This window comes from Suncus etruscus, chromosome 6 (genome assembly GCF_024139225.1).
Source record: "Suncus etruscus isolate mSunEtr1 chromosome 6, mSunEtr1.pri.cur, whole genome shotgun sequence".
NCBI classification, from domain to species: Eukaryota; Metazoa; Chordata; class Mammalia; order Eulipotyphla; family Soricidae; genus Suncus; species Suncus etruscus.
The window spans coordinates 50,369,088-50,386,345 of NC_064853.1; the positions used below are offsets into that span (position 1 = coordinate 50,369,088).

The 17,258-nt window shown below is 48.9% G+C and overlaps 1 protein-coding gene across 1 annotated transcript in view; it reads right to left on the reverse strand.

Annotated features, from left to right (window-relative positions):
• The window catches only part of ZDHHC18 (zinc finger DHHC-type palmitoyltransferase 18), a 33,076-nt gene extending 25,468 nt beyond the window's left edge, over positions 1–7,608 (reverse strand). Inside the window, exons 1-2 of the mRNA XM_049775195.1 lie at positions 7,337–7,608; positions 1,804–1,964 (exon numbers count right to left, since the gene is read on the reverse strand). Coding sequence (XP_049631152.1) covers positions 1,804–1,964; positions 7,337–7,608 — 433 coding nt within the window. The remainder of the gene's footprint in view (positions 1–1,803; positions 1,965–7,336) is intronic.
• Between the last annotated feature and the right edge of the window lie 9,650 nt (positions 7,609–17,258).

The window sequence follows — 17,258 nt, forward strand, 5'->3', positions numbered from 1 at the left end:
AGCGAGATAACACTCCTGCTTCATCAACAGTGCCAACCTTGAGGCTGCAATGAACCGCCCTGTCCCCTGCTGCTCTCAGGAAGGGCCAGGTAGGACTGATGAACACAGAGGGGGATGGTTCAGGAGACCAAAGGGCAAGTGGGGCAAATACATAAAGAGAAGAAAGTGGGAGGCAGGCAGGTGGACAACAGTATCCGAAGGTGTGGCTGAGACAGGAAGGGACAGAGCAATCCAGGAAACTGGTCCACCCCTCCTGTTAGCTGTTCACTGTCTGCTCAGAGAATCCCAGAGCTGACCCACAGCAGGGAGGCCGCAATGCTGACCTTTACAGGCACAGAGCTCTTAGGAGACTTTCATGCTTAAATGCCTGGCTCAAAGCCAGAGGAAGGAAACAACCATAACATACCGGAACCCCGAGGTGTGCAAACAGCCACGTTACTTCTTGGCAAAAAGAGCTTGGTTTCAGCAAGCTGAGATTAAGGCTCAGGCCCCAGGGCTCCACCTAAGGTAGCCTACAGAGCTCTGGAAGGAAGCAGGAACCACCCGGGGTGCTTGAGAATACAAGTTCTCTCTGGCCACACTCATCTTCCTGCTATTACTGTTTCTAGACCATAAATTACTGGTTCCATCATACACCTGAGAGGTCAAACTCAAGAGCCTTCTTGAGGCCTCCCTTGACACCTAAACTAGCCATTCCTTGCATGCCCACATGCCACAGTGCCCAACTTCTCGGTAGGTTCATCTTTGCTCTCATGTCACCTCCTTACAAAGCCTACCATGACTACCCTTCCTATAGCTATAAATATGCAGCCTATATCCATCTTCCCTACATCTAACTTCCTCTTCTCTCTGATGTCTTAGATCAGGGGTCTCAAACTCTAGCTGGGGGCCACAGGAGGCAAAGTCAGGGTCATCCTTGAGTGCAAAGTCAGTAGTAAGCCTTGAACATTGGGGGGTGTGACCCAAACAACTAAAAAAAAAAAAAAAAAAGATTCCTCTAGGGCAGGGCCACAAAATGTTATATGGAGGGCCGTTTGCGGCCCGCAGGCCGCAACTCTTTCACTATTTATCTTTTTCTCCTGCTCCAAGAAAGAAGTGATTATAATCAGGCTCATTCACTACCAATATCTGTAGTTTTGCTTTGTTTTGGAACCAGACCTGATGGTACTCAGGGCTTATGCCTGGTCTGTACTCAAGGATCATACTCGTAGTCTCGGGGGACCATATGGGGTGTTGGGGATAAAACCCAGGTTGGCTACATGCAAGGCAAATGCCCTACATGCTGTACTATCACCCCTGCCCTATTTACTGCCAACATCTAGACAAATGCCTGGAACATAGTGGGGGCTCAACAAAGATTTGGCAAGTGAGTAAAAAAGAGTGTACTATATTTAGATGCCCATGTGAGGCTGCCTGGGGTCTTATCTAAGCCCTTCCACTATGAGATCTTGGTCCACCTACTTCACCTGAGATGCAATATAATTCTTTAGTAATGGGGAAACAGCATATTCTTTAGGATTACTGGGAAAAGAAACAAGATCAGCATTAAGAAGAGCTTACTGGCCTGGTCTAAGGAAGCACTCAGTGCTGTTAGTAGCCATCACTGTCTAGCATTTTCTGATAGTTTTTTATCTGCCTACTTGTCTGTCATCTGTCTCTTCTACTCTTGAGGCCAGCGCTAGGCTAACCTACTTCCTACCCCATTCCTGGCAGAGGATGAGAAGAGAGAAGCAGAGTTCTCCTCTCTTCAAATCAAGGGTGCAGAATTGGGAGACACAAGTCTGGCTAGAGCAGGAGCCTCACCTATCTGCTTCTCTAAGGCAGCAGCCTCGTAGACGGTGGCCCGAGGCAGGATTCCAGGGTCGGTGAAACTCGTCTGTAGCAGGCAGCTCATGACAAAGAAGAAAAGGATGGCAGCGATGACAGGGATTGCAGGGGTCAGCTTATGGGCCAGAAAGGGACAGCTAGAAGGAGAAAAGGAGAAAAGAGAGATGAGCAGATACTCCAAAGGTTCCTTGGGACACTAGACAGGTGGTATTCCAAAAGTCACCCATACAATCTTGAATATAACCTCTGGAGAAGTAATCCTCTCCGCAGCATTTAGAGTAGACATTCCAATTGATCCTGTGCTTTCCCACAGCAGATGTGATCAATAGATTGAAGCACCCTTAATCCTTTCACTTAGCTGCAGCCTCTGCATTTGAGATTCTGTCAGTTATTACCAATTAACAGCATTGTCACTTGAAGCATTCACAACAATGTTTAATCATTCAGTTATGGATCCACAAATATTTACTGTTTCCTTCCTGCAAGACAACATCTTCCACAAGCAACAAGAATAATGGCAGTGAACTGTTCTACAGTGAAACTCCTGATCTAGCCAGGGAAAGTTATAAACAGAGAAGGGCCACGCAGGTTTTGCTGTCCTCAGGGTGGAGGGAAAGTGGAGTCAGGAAAGGCTCCACTGAAGGCAGTAATGCCCAATCTAAAACCTATAGAATGACCAGGTTACCAAATGAGCAGCACTGCAGGAAAAGGCATGGTTCAGTCACTGCCAATCAGAAGCTGGTATCCCAGAATAACATGTGCACAGGTCTGAGCTGGAGACCTGCCAAGGCTAAGAGGCGCTGCCCCAAGCTGCTTGCCAACCTAGAGCTGCTGTGGCACCTGGTAGGGAGAGAGGGCCCAAATCAGCCAAAGTTCTAGGAGTCAGCACCAGTGGCAATCAGGAAATCCTGGGCACCTCCAGCTTCCTTCCAGAACTGCTGCTGGCAGAGAGCTGCCTCTATACAGTTCCTTCCCTCAAAGAGCAAACAAGGCTCAATATTCCCAGTGGGCCACATTCTACTGCAACATCTCCAAGGTCCTATGCTCATCATCTCAAGCCCTTCCTAAGTGACATGGCAACACAACCAGTTCAGGCTCAGCCACACTTTTTGTGCATTAATAACTTGAATCTTGAGACTTGCAGAGTCCCCAGAAGAACTGATTTTACTGACAGGGACCCCAACACCCACAGCAGATTAAAGGTCACTCAGTCAGTATCCTGATTAGATTGCAGTCCCCTGGTTTTCAGCAAATGCTTTGTCTATTCACTCAACAAATACTGCATTAAGTATCTACAACACCCATGCCCTGTTATAGTCACTAAAGACACACATCAAGAGTCCTGCTCTCCACAGAAAGACAAGGATGAGGAATAGTACACTTGCCTTGCAAATGGCTAACCCAGATTCGAGCTCTATCATACCATATAGTCCCCTAAATCCCTCCAAGAAAAATCCCTGAGCACAGAGAGAGGAGTAAGCCCTGAAAATGTTTGGTGTGACCCCAAAACAAAGAAGCAAAACAAGAAAGAAACTAACAAAAGTACAGATAGTACTGTTTGTTTGGGTTTTTTTTTGGTTTTTTTTTTTTTTTTTTTTTTTTTTTGGTTTTTGGGCCACACCTGGCGGTGCTCAGGGGTTACTCCTGGCTGTCTGCTCAGAAATAGCTCCTGGCAGGCACGGGGGACCATATGGGACACCGGGATTCGAACCAACCACCTTTGGTCCTGGATCGGCTGCTTGCAAGGCAAACACCGCTGTGCTATCTCTCCGGCCCCAGATAGTACTGTTTGTAAAATGGCCAAAACTCCAAAGAACAGTGTCAGAGGAATTAGAGAGAGAGAGTAGATTACTATATCACAGGGATGGCCAGGGAAAGGAGAAAGAGAGGGAGTGGGCCATGAGACTCTCAAAAGGAAGGGAACTGCAAGGCCAAGCTCAGTGGAGTGCTTATATTACATGTAGGAAGCCCTTTGGGTTTGACCTATGGCACCCAAACTAAATTAACCTAAAAAAGTTAAGGGGGTCACTGAGGATAATTTGGTAGCAAAAGTGCCTACCTTGTTAAGTATAATCCCCAGTGCTGCTTGCATGCACAAAAGGAATCATAGCTCCTAATTTGTGCTGTCCAGAGCCAGATGTGACCATACAGCAACTCAAGGGTCGCTGTGAGTGCCAGTGAGCAGCCCCAGGAGAAGTACTATAATGAAAGTGTGTGACCCTTGGTGATACATGTGTAAATACCACAATGAAAAGGAGTATAATCTTGGTGAGTACCACCACCAAATGTGTGTGCAGGGGCCAGAGAGAGCACAGCAGTAGGGCGTTTGCTTTCATGCAGCCAATCTAGGACAGAAGGTGATTCGAACCCGATATTCCATATGGTTCCCTGTGCCTGCCAGGAGCGGTTTCTGAGCACAGAGTCAGGAGTAATCCCTGAACACTGTTGGGTGTGACCCAAAAAAAAAAAAACCCCAAAAACCAAAAAAAAAAAAAAAATGTGTGTGCAACTGTCAGTCAAAAGAGAGCAGCAAGCAAAGCAGGAAGAAAAGGGGAAGTTTAAAAGCAGGAAGGGTGGGGCTGGAGAGAGAGCACAGCAGTAAGGTGTTTGCCTTGCAGGAGAAGCCAACCCTGGTTTGATTCCCGGCATCCCATAAGGTCCCCGGAGCTTGCCAGGAGCAATTTCTGGAGGCAGAGCCAGGAGTAAACCCTGAGCACTGCTGGGTGTGACCCCCCAAAAAAAAATAAAATAAGGGCCCGGAGAGATAGCACAGTGGTGTTTGCCTTGCAAGCAGTCGATCCAGGACCAAAGGTGGTTGGTTCAAATCCCGATGTCCCATATGGTCCCCCGTGCCTGCCAGGAGCTATTTCTGAGCAGACAGCCAGGAGTAACCCATGAGCACCGCTGGGTGTGGACCCCCCCCAAAAAAAAAACCCAAAAGAAAAATAAATAAAATAAAATAAAATAAAATAAAAGCAGGAAGGGGCTCGAGAGAGTACTGTGAGTGGGTGCTTGCCTTGTAAGTGCCTGACCTGAATTTGATCTACATCATCCCATATGGTCCTCGAGCACTGCCAGGAGTAATTCATGAGTGCAGAGTCCGAAGTGATCCATGAGCATTGCCGGATAAGACACAAAAACTGGGGTCAGAGAGATAGCATGGAGGTAAGGCATTTGCCTTTCATGCAGAAGGTCATCGGTTCAAATCCCGGCATCCCATATGGTCCCCGAGCCTGCCAGGAGTGATTTCTATGCGTAAAGCCAGGAGTAACCCCTGAGCACCACAGGGTGTGACCCCCCCAAAAAAAAGACACAAAACTGGGAGTGGGGGGAGTCTTTTCTTATAAACAAAGATGGGGAACTCCTAATCATGCAATATAAGAGCTAACAAGGCCAATGAAAGGGGTGCACAGGGGAAACCAGTTTTTAGAACTTTGGTTCTTAATCCCAGAGCCAGGGAGGATTCTTTTTGGTTTTGTTTTTTTTTTGTGTGTGTGTGTGTTATTTTTTAGGGGGGCCATACCCGGTGATGCTCAGGAGTTACTCCTGGCTTTGCACTCAGAAATCATTTCTGGGGCCAGAGAGATAACATGGAGGCAAGGCATTTGCCTTGCATGCAGAAGGTCAGTGGTTTGAATCCCAGCATCCCATATGGTCCCCTGAGCCTGCCAGGAGCGATTTCTGAGCATAGAGGCAGGAGTAACCCCTGAGCGTGGCCGGGTGTGACCCAAAAACAAAAACAAAACAAATCATTTCTGGCTGGGGGGGGGGGGCATATGGGACACCAGGAAGGGGGCCAGGAAGGATTTTGCTCTGACCTGGAGTTAAGGGGTTTTCTGGCTGCAATGCAGGAGGAGGGAAGGAGGGCAGTCCTACATGATAATGTCTCTAACTAATGAAGCAAAACCCTTCACTCTTCAGAGCAGCAAAGGCAAGAAAGAGCCAGCACATTTCCCTTTTTCCAGAGAAAGGGGGGGGGTGCACTGCTCCTCAATATTATCACCGACAACATACCCATAATACCAGTCCAGGTAGGAAATGTAAACATTCCTGCCAACTCCACCATACCAAGTAAGCAGAGGTAAAGATGATTCACAAACTCTCCCCAATCCCGCAGGTTCCTACTTTCTCCTCCTGGGAGAAATCTGGCACCAGAGAAACATCCACTCAGTCCAGGGAAGGTCCTGTTTCTGAACTGACGAGTCCACACCCACACCCACACGCAGGGTCACAAGGCCACTGCAGGCACCGCTTCCTCCTGCCCTGACTGCAGTGCTGTGGGAAGGACCACATGGAAGGACTGGGAAAGCACTTTCAAACCATCCTTGGTCATGAGAAAGGCAGATTGGCAACTGCCCCAACAGCTAGGCAGGGAGGCAGCGGCTCCTACAATGACTAGCCTGACTGAAAAAGGCCTGAGAAAGAGAGAAGTTCATTTGTAGGAAAGTCTTCATCTTGTTGCAAGGGTAACCCAAGGTTGCTCAGACTGTTAAGGGTTGCCAGGGTCTGGTAGTCTATGGCCACCTTATGGTTGCAGGCACTGTTGGGGAAGACAAGAGCTACTGCCCAGTCAGTCCGTATTAAGTGCCTCTTACTGGCTTGATGCTGATAGAGGTGACTTTAGCCACCCTCAGGACAATCTTAGAAAGTGAAAATATGAGGAAATGGGAAAGCTGAGAAGAGACAAGGCTGCCCTGAAGGTTAAAAGTCAGCTTCGTGAACTAGGCTGGGAACCAACCAGGTCTGCTGTTTGCTGAGATGAAGTTCTTAAACACAGAAAACACACACACACACACACACAGAGTCTGACACTTCTCTGCCATAGACACTCTGGTGTAAATACTCTGGGATATCAAGAAAGGAAAAGAGCCCAGGTCGACTAGCAATGAGGAGCAAGCAGGGGGACCTGAGGCCTCTTGGGGGACCAGGAGAGGCGGAGAAAGGAAGGTGCTGGGGAGCACTTCGTTGAGGGCAATAAAGGGGAAGGGAGGCATGCAGGGGAGTAGGGTCTGAGGGTAATAAAGAAATATGACTCAAGGAAACCTAGAGGGACCCCAGAGGAAGTCGGAAGATGCGGGAAATTCCGTGGCGAAGTACACAGCCCCAGGGATGTGGAAAAAATCCAGTTGCCCTGAAAGGATAGAAAGAGAAAATGGCCTAGGGGCCCTAGGGGGCGCGGGGGGGACCCCTCAAGACTGCAGGAGAAGAGAGGCACGAGCTAGTTCAGGGGATGTGTAAGGATGAGAGACAGGCCCAAGGGGCTGGGGGTGCAGTGCCGATTGCTGACAGCTTCAGAGCGAGCTGCAGGAGGTCATGCCAGGCCGCGGGCGGGCAGAGGCCGGCACGGGCGCGATGTGGGCTCGGAAGGATGTCCCCAGGTGAGGGAGGCCCGAGGCGCAGACAGCTGGAGGCTGCGAGGGGCCGAGGGCGGCTGGACGGGGTGCCCGGAGAGCGCGGGGAGCTGCGGGGCAGGTGCGGAGGGCAGGGCGAGGACGCTGCTGGGACTCACTCGAAGACGAAGAAGAGGACGGTGGTGGCGAGGATGAGCAGCAGCGTGAGCGCGAAGACGCCGCCGTGGCCGGCCAGCATGAGGCGGCCGCCGCAGTAGAAGCGGTTGCGGCCCGGGAACACCTCCCACTTGCGCTGCGGGCGGCGGCCCAGGCTCCCGCTGCCGCTCCAGCGCGGCTCCCCGGCGGCCGGAGGGGGCCCGGGGCCCGGGCCGGGGGGCGCGGCGGGCGCAGCGGCCCCGGGGCTGATCTGCTGGTACTCGCAGTCCTTCATGCGGCCGGCCGCGGGCCTCGGCTCCGCGCACCCCGGGGGCGGGCCGGGCCGGGCCGCGCCGCGCCGGGACCGGGACCGGGGCCGGGGCCGGGGCCGTGCAGCGGAGGCGGCGGCGGGAACGCGCGCGCGTGCACGACACAACGAGGCGCGCGCTCGCCGCCGCCCCGCCCGCCCCGGCCTCCCGCCGCAGCGCCCCCCTCTGCCCGAGCCCGGGACGGCACCCACTCGCGACCCACCGGGCGCCCGAGCCCACCTCGCGCCGCCTCGCTCCTGCCCTCGGACAGCTCCGGGACTCCTCCCGTGCCCCGCATCCCGGCTCCCGGGAACCCTGCCAAGCTCCCAGACCTGCGTCCTACTTCAGAAGCTACTTCTCAGCATCCGAGTTCTGGGGTCGCGCACCACCGATCGTCGAGCTCCTACTGAACTAGGCGCTGGCAAGGAGGGCCCGCAGGGATCGCGGTGATGACGGAAGCGGTCATCCAGATGGGGGATGCCAACCCGATGCAACAATCAACCGGTCATCGGTTGACAAAGCCAGCCAGGTCCTGGGAGTTCGGAATGGCAGTGGGCATGGCTTGGTGGGCATCCGGGACTCCCGTCGTCTCTGGCTTTGTGATCTGTATGTAACCTTTCCTGGAGAGCTGAGGCCTCAGGGTCGCAGTGCTTTTTTCGGAATTATTTTCCTGGGTACCGAATGACAATTTTCGCTGCTTAAAATGGCAGGCTCAGAGGACCATATGGGATACCAGAGATCCAAGCTGGGTCGGCTGTATGCAAGGCAAATGTTCTACCCACTGTGCTATCGCTTCAGCCCCTTCCAGTAATTCTGGGCCAACTGGGTTGCTGGTTCAATGCGAGGTTCTAAGAATCTGGTGTTCCCTGGCCCTTCTGGCATTTGGATCACCCTGGCACCTACTAGTGCTCACAAGCCTCCCTCCTTTTAACTTATCATTTCTCCCTGTTGAAGGTATGGCGTGGTCAAGGCAGCTATGGACTACTTGGCAGAACACAACACTGTTCTCAGAGAACTGACAACTTGCAAGCATGGGTCTCATTGTCTGCAGTCTTACAATGTCACCCATAGTCTGCATACTCTCTGAGTCTCCTTGTTTTTAGTTTTGCTGTTTTTCTGTTCCTATATATAGCCCCTTCCCCTTGGCATATACCCACTTTTGTCCTTCCTTAGTAAGTGTTGTTTTGGTCAAGCAGCAAAGGAGTGCTGCCCCCCAGCCACCCGAATTGCTAAAATTAAGGTGTACTGTGTCTAATTGATCCATGGCATCTCCCTATTTACATCTTTCCTTTTTCCTCATATTTTTTTTCCTTTTTACTCATCTTAAGAGATATGGGCCTTTGCTATTTCCAACCCTCTATTCATATCTTTTTTTTTGGGGGGGTGGGTCAAGGAGCTCAGAGGGTTACTCTGGTTCTGCACTCAGACATATACTCTTGGTAGTGCTCAGGGGACCTTTATGGGATACCAAGGATAAAACCCAGGTTGGCCCAGTGCAAGGCAAATGTCTTACACACTGTACTATTGCTCTGCCCCCTCCATTCATCTTATTTCTCTACAGATGACACTACTAGCACACGCTCAACTTTTCTCTACATGCCAATCAAAAAGAAAAGCTTAAAAACAATAGAAGATCAGAAAGATAGCTCAAATTGGATGAGCACACACCTGGCACACACCCTGATAGTTCCACCCAGCATGGCATAAATCCCCCAGGCTGAGCATCTGTGAAAATGGCCCTAATCTCACTCCCATTAAGAAAAACAAGTAGCAGGGCCCAGAGAGATAGCACAGCGGTGTTTGCCTTGCAAGCAGCTGATCCAGGACCAAAGGTGGTTGGTTCGAATCCCAGTGTCCCATATGGTCCCCCGTGCCTGCCAGGAGCTATTTCTGAGCAAACAGCCAGGAGTAACCCCTGAGCACTGCCGGGTCTGGTCCAAAAACCAAAAAAAAAAAAAAAAGAAGAAGAAGAAGAAGAAGAAGAAGAAGAAGAAGAAGAAGAAGAAGAAGAAGAAGAAGAAGAAAGTAGTAGTAGTAGCGGGGCCAGGGAGATAACAAGTAGCGGGGCCAGGGAGATAGCATGAAGGTGAGGCGTTTGCCTTTCATTGGTTCGAATCCTGGCATCCCATATGGTAAAAAAAAGAAAAAAAAAGAAAAGAAAAACAAGTAGCTCTCTTTGGATACTTCTCATTTGAGGCCTACCCTTTTCTCTCTCAGTATAGCCATATTAAAGAGTAGTTACAAATTCCCTGACTTACACTTAGTTTTTGTTTTGTGGACATACCTGACAGTGCTTGGGGTTTACTCCTGGCTCTGAACTCGGGGATCATTTCTGTGCTCAGGGATCATGCCTGGTGGGGTATGAAGAACATATGGTGTCTATTAGGGATAGAATCCAAATGAGCAGCAAGCAAGGCAAGTGTATAACCCACTGTACTATTTTGCTTCAGCCCCAACAGACAGCCCTTTGAACTCCTTCTCTCGACCTTATTCTTTTATTTATTTATTTTTACTTTTTGGTTGTTGGGCCACACCCAGTAATGCTCAGAGGGGCCAGAAGAGATAATATGGAGGTAAGGCATTTGCCTTTCATGCAGAAGGTCGTTGGTTCGAATCCTGGCATGCCATATGGTCCCCCGAGCCTGCCAGGAATGACTTCTGAGCCCTAGAGCCAGGAGTAACCCCTGAGCACTGCCAGGTGTGACCCAAAAACAAACAAACGAAGAAACAGTAACGCTCAGGGATTACTCCTGGCTATGTGCTCAGAAATCACTTCTGACTTGGGGGACCATATGGGACACAGGGGGATCGAACCGTGGTCCATCCTAGGCTAGTGCACACAAGGCAGATGCCTTACCACTTGTGCCACCGCTCTGGCCCCCCACCTTTATTTTTTGGTTTTTGGGTCACACCTGGCAGTGCTCAGGGGTTACCTCTGGCTCTGCACTCAGAAATAGCTCCTGGCAGGCCCCGGGGACCACTGAAATGCCAGGATTCGAACCATCATCCATCCTGGGTCAGCTGCATGCAAGGCAAACGCCCTACTGCTGTACTCTCTTTCTGCCCCCATTCTTTTTTTTTTCCTGCCCCCATTCTTATCTTTTCAAAACTTTTTGGGGCTGGAGTGATAGCACAGCTATAGGGCGTTTGCTTTGCATGTGGATGACCCAGGACAGGCCTGGGTTCGATCCCCAGGTCCCATTTGATCCCCCAAGCCAGGAGCAATTTCTGAGTACAGAGCCAGGAGTAATCCCTGAGTATCACCAGGTATGCCCCCCCCCCTGCAAAAAAACACACAACTTTTTTGGGGGCCACACTCAGCGGTCCTTAGGGTTTACTCCTGGCTCTGCACTCAAAAATTGCTCCTGGCAGGCTTGGGGGACATAAGGGAAGCTGGAAACCAAACCCAGAGGTCTGTCTCAGACAGCTACATGCAAGTCAAACGCCCTATCACTGTGCTATTGCTACAACCCCCTCAAAAAAAAATTTTTTTGAGGGCCCAGAGAGATAGCACAGTAGCATTTGCCTTGCAAGCAGCCGATCCAGGACCAAAGGTGGTTGGTTCGAATCCCGGTGTCCCATATGGTCCCCCGTGCCTGCCAGGAGCTATTTCTGAGCAGACAGCCAGGAGTAACCCCTGAGCACCGCTGGGTGTGGCCCAAAAAACCAAAAAAAAAAAAATTTTTTTTTTGGTTTTTGGTTTTTGGGTCACACTCAGCAGCGCTCAAGGGTTATTCCTGGCTCTATGCTCAAAAATCACTCCTGGTAGGCTCAGGGGACCATATGGGATGCCAGGATTTGAACCACCGTCCTTCTGCATGCAAGGCAAACGCCCTACCTCCATGCTATCTCTCCGGCCCCTTCAAAATATTTTTTAAAATATTTTCCCCTTCTCTTTCTCTTTTTTTTTTTGGGGGGGGGAATCACACCTGGTGGTGTTCAGGGGTTACTCCTGGCTCTGCGCTCAGAAGTCACTTCTGGCAGGCACGGGGAACCATATGGGATGTTGGGATTCGAACCACCATCTGTCCTGGGTCTGTAGCATGCAAGGCAAACACCCTACTGCTGTGCTATCTCTCCGGCCTCCCTTTTTGCTGTTATTGTATTACCAGCTGACTTACACACTCATGGTGCTTTGTCCTTGGTTGCAGTGCTTATTGGGATTAACACTTGGTACACTGACAGCATACTCATTTGTGGTGCTCAGCATGTTGAGTGGTCTGGGAGCAAACTAATGGCCTCACACCTGCATGACAATCACATTGTCAACTGCACTATTTTCAGAAGCCTTCATCATTAACTTACAATCTGGCCTTTGTCTACATCACTCCCTTAAGATGGTTTCTTCAGTGTTACTAGTAACCCATGTAGTGTGGCACAAACCATTGATTCTCAACTATGCTCTATCCCAGATAGGATACAGATAAGTGTAACTAGGGCCAGAGAGATAGCATGGAGGAAGGGTGTTTGCCTTGCATGCAGAAGGACAGTGATTTGAATCCCGGCATCCCATATGGTCCCCCGAGCCTGCCAGGAGCGATTTCTGAGTGTAGAGCCAGGAGTAACCCCTAAGCGCTGCTGGGTGTGACCCAAAAACAACAACAACAACAACAAAAAAACCCACAGATAAGTGTAACTATGAGATAAAAATATTTGGGGGCTGGAACAATAGCACAACAAGTAGGGTGTTTGCCTTGCATTTGGCCAACCCTGGTTCAATCCCTGGCATTTCATATGATCAACCCTGGGTTTAATCCCTGGAATTCTATATAGTCCACCAAGCCTGCTAGGAGTAATTTCTGAGCACAGAACCAGGAGTAAACTCTGAGCACTGTCAGATGAGCCTGCCACAAAAAAGAATAGATACATTAAGATACTGTTTTTTGGTGGAGGTGGGAGTTTTAGACCAACTCCAGTGGAGCACTAGTAATCGAACTGGGGTCATCTGCTTGTAAGGCAAGCCTTAATCACTCTACATCTCTCTGATCTTAGCATGAATTTTGTTGTTTTTATTTTTGTTTCTGGGTCACACCTGGCAGCGCTCAGGGGTTACTCCTGGCTCTATGCTCAGAAATCGCCCCCGGCAGGCACAGGGGACCATATGAGACGCTGGGATTCGAACCACCGTCCTTCTGCATGAAAGGTAAACGCCGTCTCTCCATGCTATCTCTCTGGCCCCACAACATGAATTTTTTTAGGCATCGTGATTTGCAATATTATATAGTTTAATACATGCACTGTTCTAATATCATACCTTCCACCAGAGAGTTCTCTTCCTTCCACCATTAGCAACACACATTTTAATTTCTTCTCTTGTTCAGGACCCTCTCTGGAATTATAAGGATCCCCTCAGTATATTCTATTATGGGGGAGTATATCCAAGATGCCTTGGGTACTCTCAATCAGGGAGTCCTTTACTGCTGTGACTTACAAAGGGACTGCTCTGATCACCTTAGCACATGTATTGGCACTAGAGTTTGAACTCAGGAAGATCCATGAGTCATCATCCAGGCCCCAATATGCACACTTTTTGGTTCTAGTGAATTTTTATTTGATATCTACAAGAAATGAGAGGTTTTTATTGTTATCCTAGAAGTTCTAAACTCCCTGATCATATGTGAGTTTATAATTTAAAATTTGTAGTTTGTTCTTGTGAGAACTCACATATATTCAGAATTCTCCTCATCATCATCATGGCCTTACACTCAAGTGCAACAGCCACTTCACCCCCAAAGCCTGTGTTTAAGTTGGTATTTCACCACTAATCACCATAGGTGGTTATTTCATTTATCATGATCCCCCAACATATCATGGATTTATATAGTCTTTTTTGAGGTAAAGGACACCATGTGGCACTGCTCTAGGGTTACTCCTGGCTCCATTCAGGAATTACTCCTAGTAGTGCTCAGGGGACTATATGGGATGCCAGGGATTGAACTGGGTCAGTTGCAAGCAAGGCAAACACTACCCAATTAATAGCATCACATTTCTCATGGACAAGGTACATAGATTAAACAATCATAATGACATAACCAAACTAGTTTCCAAGTTTATATAAAACTAATTTTTCTATATATTATACTATCTCCACATCCCTAATCTCATTTTTTTTGTTGTTGTTGTTTTTCGGCTCACACTCGGCAGCGCTCAGGAGTTACTCCTGGCTCTATGCTCAGAAATCGCCCCTGGCAGGCACAGGGGACCATATGGGATGCCGGGATTCGAACCACCATCCTTCTGCATGCAAGACAAATGCCTTACCTCCATGCTATCTCTCCTGCCCCTCTAATCTCATTTTTTTTGTTTGTTTTAGTTTTTGGGCCACACCCGGCGTTGCACAGGGGTTACTCCTGGCTGTCTGCTCAGAAATAGCTCCTGGCAGGCACGGGGGACCATATGGGACACCGGGATTCGAACCAACCACCTTTGGTCCTGGATCGGCTGCTTGCAAGACAAACGCCACTGTACTATCTCTCCAGGCCCTAATCTCATATTTTAATGTTTCCTAATACCATTCCTGGAACCCACTTCTGTATTAGGCAGGATCCAGGCAATATTGATAGAAGATCAACCAGTCATCATACATAAAGAATATTCAATATTTAGGGGCCAGAGGGGTGGCGTGGAGCGGTAAGGCATCTGCCTTGCTGGCACTAGCCTAGAACAAACCATGGTTCAATCTGGCATCCTATATGGTCCCCCAAACCAGGAGTGATTTCTGAGTAACCCCTGAGCATCACTAGGTATGGCCCAAAAAACAATAAAAAAGAATATTCAATATTGGGCTGGAGCAATAGCACAGTGGTAGGGCATTTGCCTTGCACACAGCCAACCCGGGACTGACCTGGGTTCAATCCCTGACATCCCATATGGTCCCCTGAGCCTGCCAGGAGTGATTTCTGAGAACAGAGCCAGTAGTAACCCCTAAATGCCACCACATTTGGCCCCAAAACAAAACAAAAAAATAATATTTAATGTAAAGAATGGTGGGGAGTGGAGAGATTGTAGATAGTAAGGTGTTTGCCTTGCATATGGCTAACACTACTTGGATCCTGAGCAATACCTACATTACCACCACTCACACCACCAGAATTGACCCCAGAGCACCAAGCAAGCCTGGGTGTGCCCACTACCACCAACAACAAAAAAGAATGACAAGGAGGTTGAAGAGATAGTACAAGGGTTAAGATATTTACCTTGTACTGGTAGAATTCAGCAAGGAAAAAACATCTAACCCCATCCAAAAATGAGGAGAAGAAATGAACAGATTCTTCCTCAAAGAAGAAATATAGATGGACAAAAGGTTCATGAAAAAAAATTATTCATATCACTAATCATCATGGTAATGCAAATTAAAATAAAAATGGATATCATTTTATATCACACATCACAAGGAAACAAGAACAACAAATGTAGGCACAAATGTGGGGAGAAAGGGACTATCATTCACTGCTAGTGGGAATGCCTATTAGTCCAGCCTTTTGGTAAAACAATAGGGATATTCTTCAAAAGCTAGAAATTGAGTTCTCAGATGATCCATATACCCTAGGAACACAAAAATACAATCCAGAAAAGCCCTCTGCATTCCTATGTTCATTACAACACTAGTTACAGTAGGCAGAATCTAGAAGCAACCCAAGTGTCCAAGAACAGATGAGTGGAAACAGAAACTGTGGATATCTACACAATGAAATACTCTGAAGCTGTTAGGAAAAATGAAGTAATGAAATTTGCTTATACATGAATGGACATGAAGAGTATTAGGGAGTTAGAGGGAGAGGGATAATTCATTTGTGGAATAAAAATTAAAAAAAAGATAGTATGGGCCCGGAGAGATAGCACAGCGGTGTTTGCCTTGCAAGCAGCCAATCCAGGACCTAAGGTGGTTGGTTCAAATCCGGGTGTCCCATATGGTCCCCCGTGCCTGCCAGGAGCTATTTCTGAGCAGACAGCCAGGAGTAACCCCTGAGCACCGCCAGGTGTGGCCCAAAAACCAAAAAAAAAAAAAAAATAGTATGGGGGATAAAAAATAAAATATAAAAATAAAGTATGGTAATAATATCCAGATACAATAGAGATGACTGTCACTGTTAGGCCCCCCAGTAGTAGGAGAGGGAGCAAAAGGCAGCAGGAGCCAGGAGTCCAGTAAATAGTTTCTCCAGCAATTCAGCATCAATCATCCAGCAGGAGCAATCCAGCAGGGGTGGCAGCAGCAGAGACTCCTTGCCTCCTCAGGTGCTTATATACCCCTTGGCCAACTGTCACCCAGCTGCAGTTTTAAGGGGTAGGCTTCTGGTAACTGATGGTTTCATGTGTGTGTGTGTCCTTATGGATGAGGGCCAGGAGAACCAGTCCATGGTAGGATGCTTGCCACAAACAGTGGAACAGTGCAATTAGGGTAGAAAAAGGACTACTATGACTATGATAGATGGAACTGATCACTCAGGACAATAACTGAGCGCCGAATGGAGATGAAGTGATATGCACAGTTCTTCCCCTTCATTAATAATAATATAAACCGGGCCCGGAGAGATAGCACAGCGGTGTTTGCCTTGCAAGCAGCCGATCCAGGACCAAAGGTGCTTGGTTCGAATCCCGGTGTCCCATATGGTCCCCGTGCCTGCCAGGAGCTATTTCTGAGCAGACAGCCAGGAGTAACCCCTGAGCAACGCCGGGTGTGGCCCAAAAACCAAAAAATAAAAAATAAAAAAAATAATAATATAAACCACAGTGTCTAAAAGGAGAAATAAAGGAAGAGAGAGAAATAAAGAGAGAAGGGCCAGAGTGATAGTACAGTGGATAGGGCATTTGTCTTGCACGCAGCTGACCCGGGTTTGATCCCACCAATCCATATAGTCCACTGAGCCTGCCAGAAGTGATTTCTGAATGCAGAGTCAGGAGTAACCCCTGATCACCAAAGAGGAAGGGAGGGAGGAAGGGAGGGAGGGAGAGGGAGGGAGGGAGAGAGGAAAAGGGGGGAGGAGAGGGAGGGAGGGAGGGAGAGAGAGACAGAGAGACAGAGAGAGAGAGAGAGAGAGAGAGAGAGAGAGAGAGAGAGAGAGAGAGTCTACCCCAGAGGCAGGCAGGGGAGAGAGAGGGAGGGAGGAAAATTGGGGACATGGAGACACTGATGCTTTGGTAGTGGGAAATGTTCATAGGTTAAGGGTGTTGTACATTTTAAGACTGAAAATAGGGGCCGGGCGGTGGCGCTCGAGGTAAGGTGCCTGCCTTACCTGCGCTAGCCTAGGAGACGGACCGCGGTTCGATCCCCGGCGTCCCATATGGTCCCCCAAGCCAGGAGCAACTTCTGAGCGCATAGCCAGGAGTAACCCCTGAGCGTCACCGGGTGTGGCCCAAAAACCAAAAAAAAAAAAAAAAAAAAGACTGAAAATAATATACAACTTTATAATCGCATTGTCTAAATAAAAGGGAAAAAAGGGGCTAGAGCATTGGCGCTAGAGGTAAGGTGTCTGCCTTGCAACACTAGCCTAGGATGAATCGAGGTTCGAACCCCTGGAGTCCCATATGGTCCCCCCAAGCCAGGAGCAATTTCTGAGTGCATAGCCATGAGTAACCCCTGAGTGTTAAAGGGTGTGGCCCCCCAGAAAAGGGAACAAATGAAGGGACAGAGAAAGTA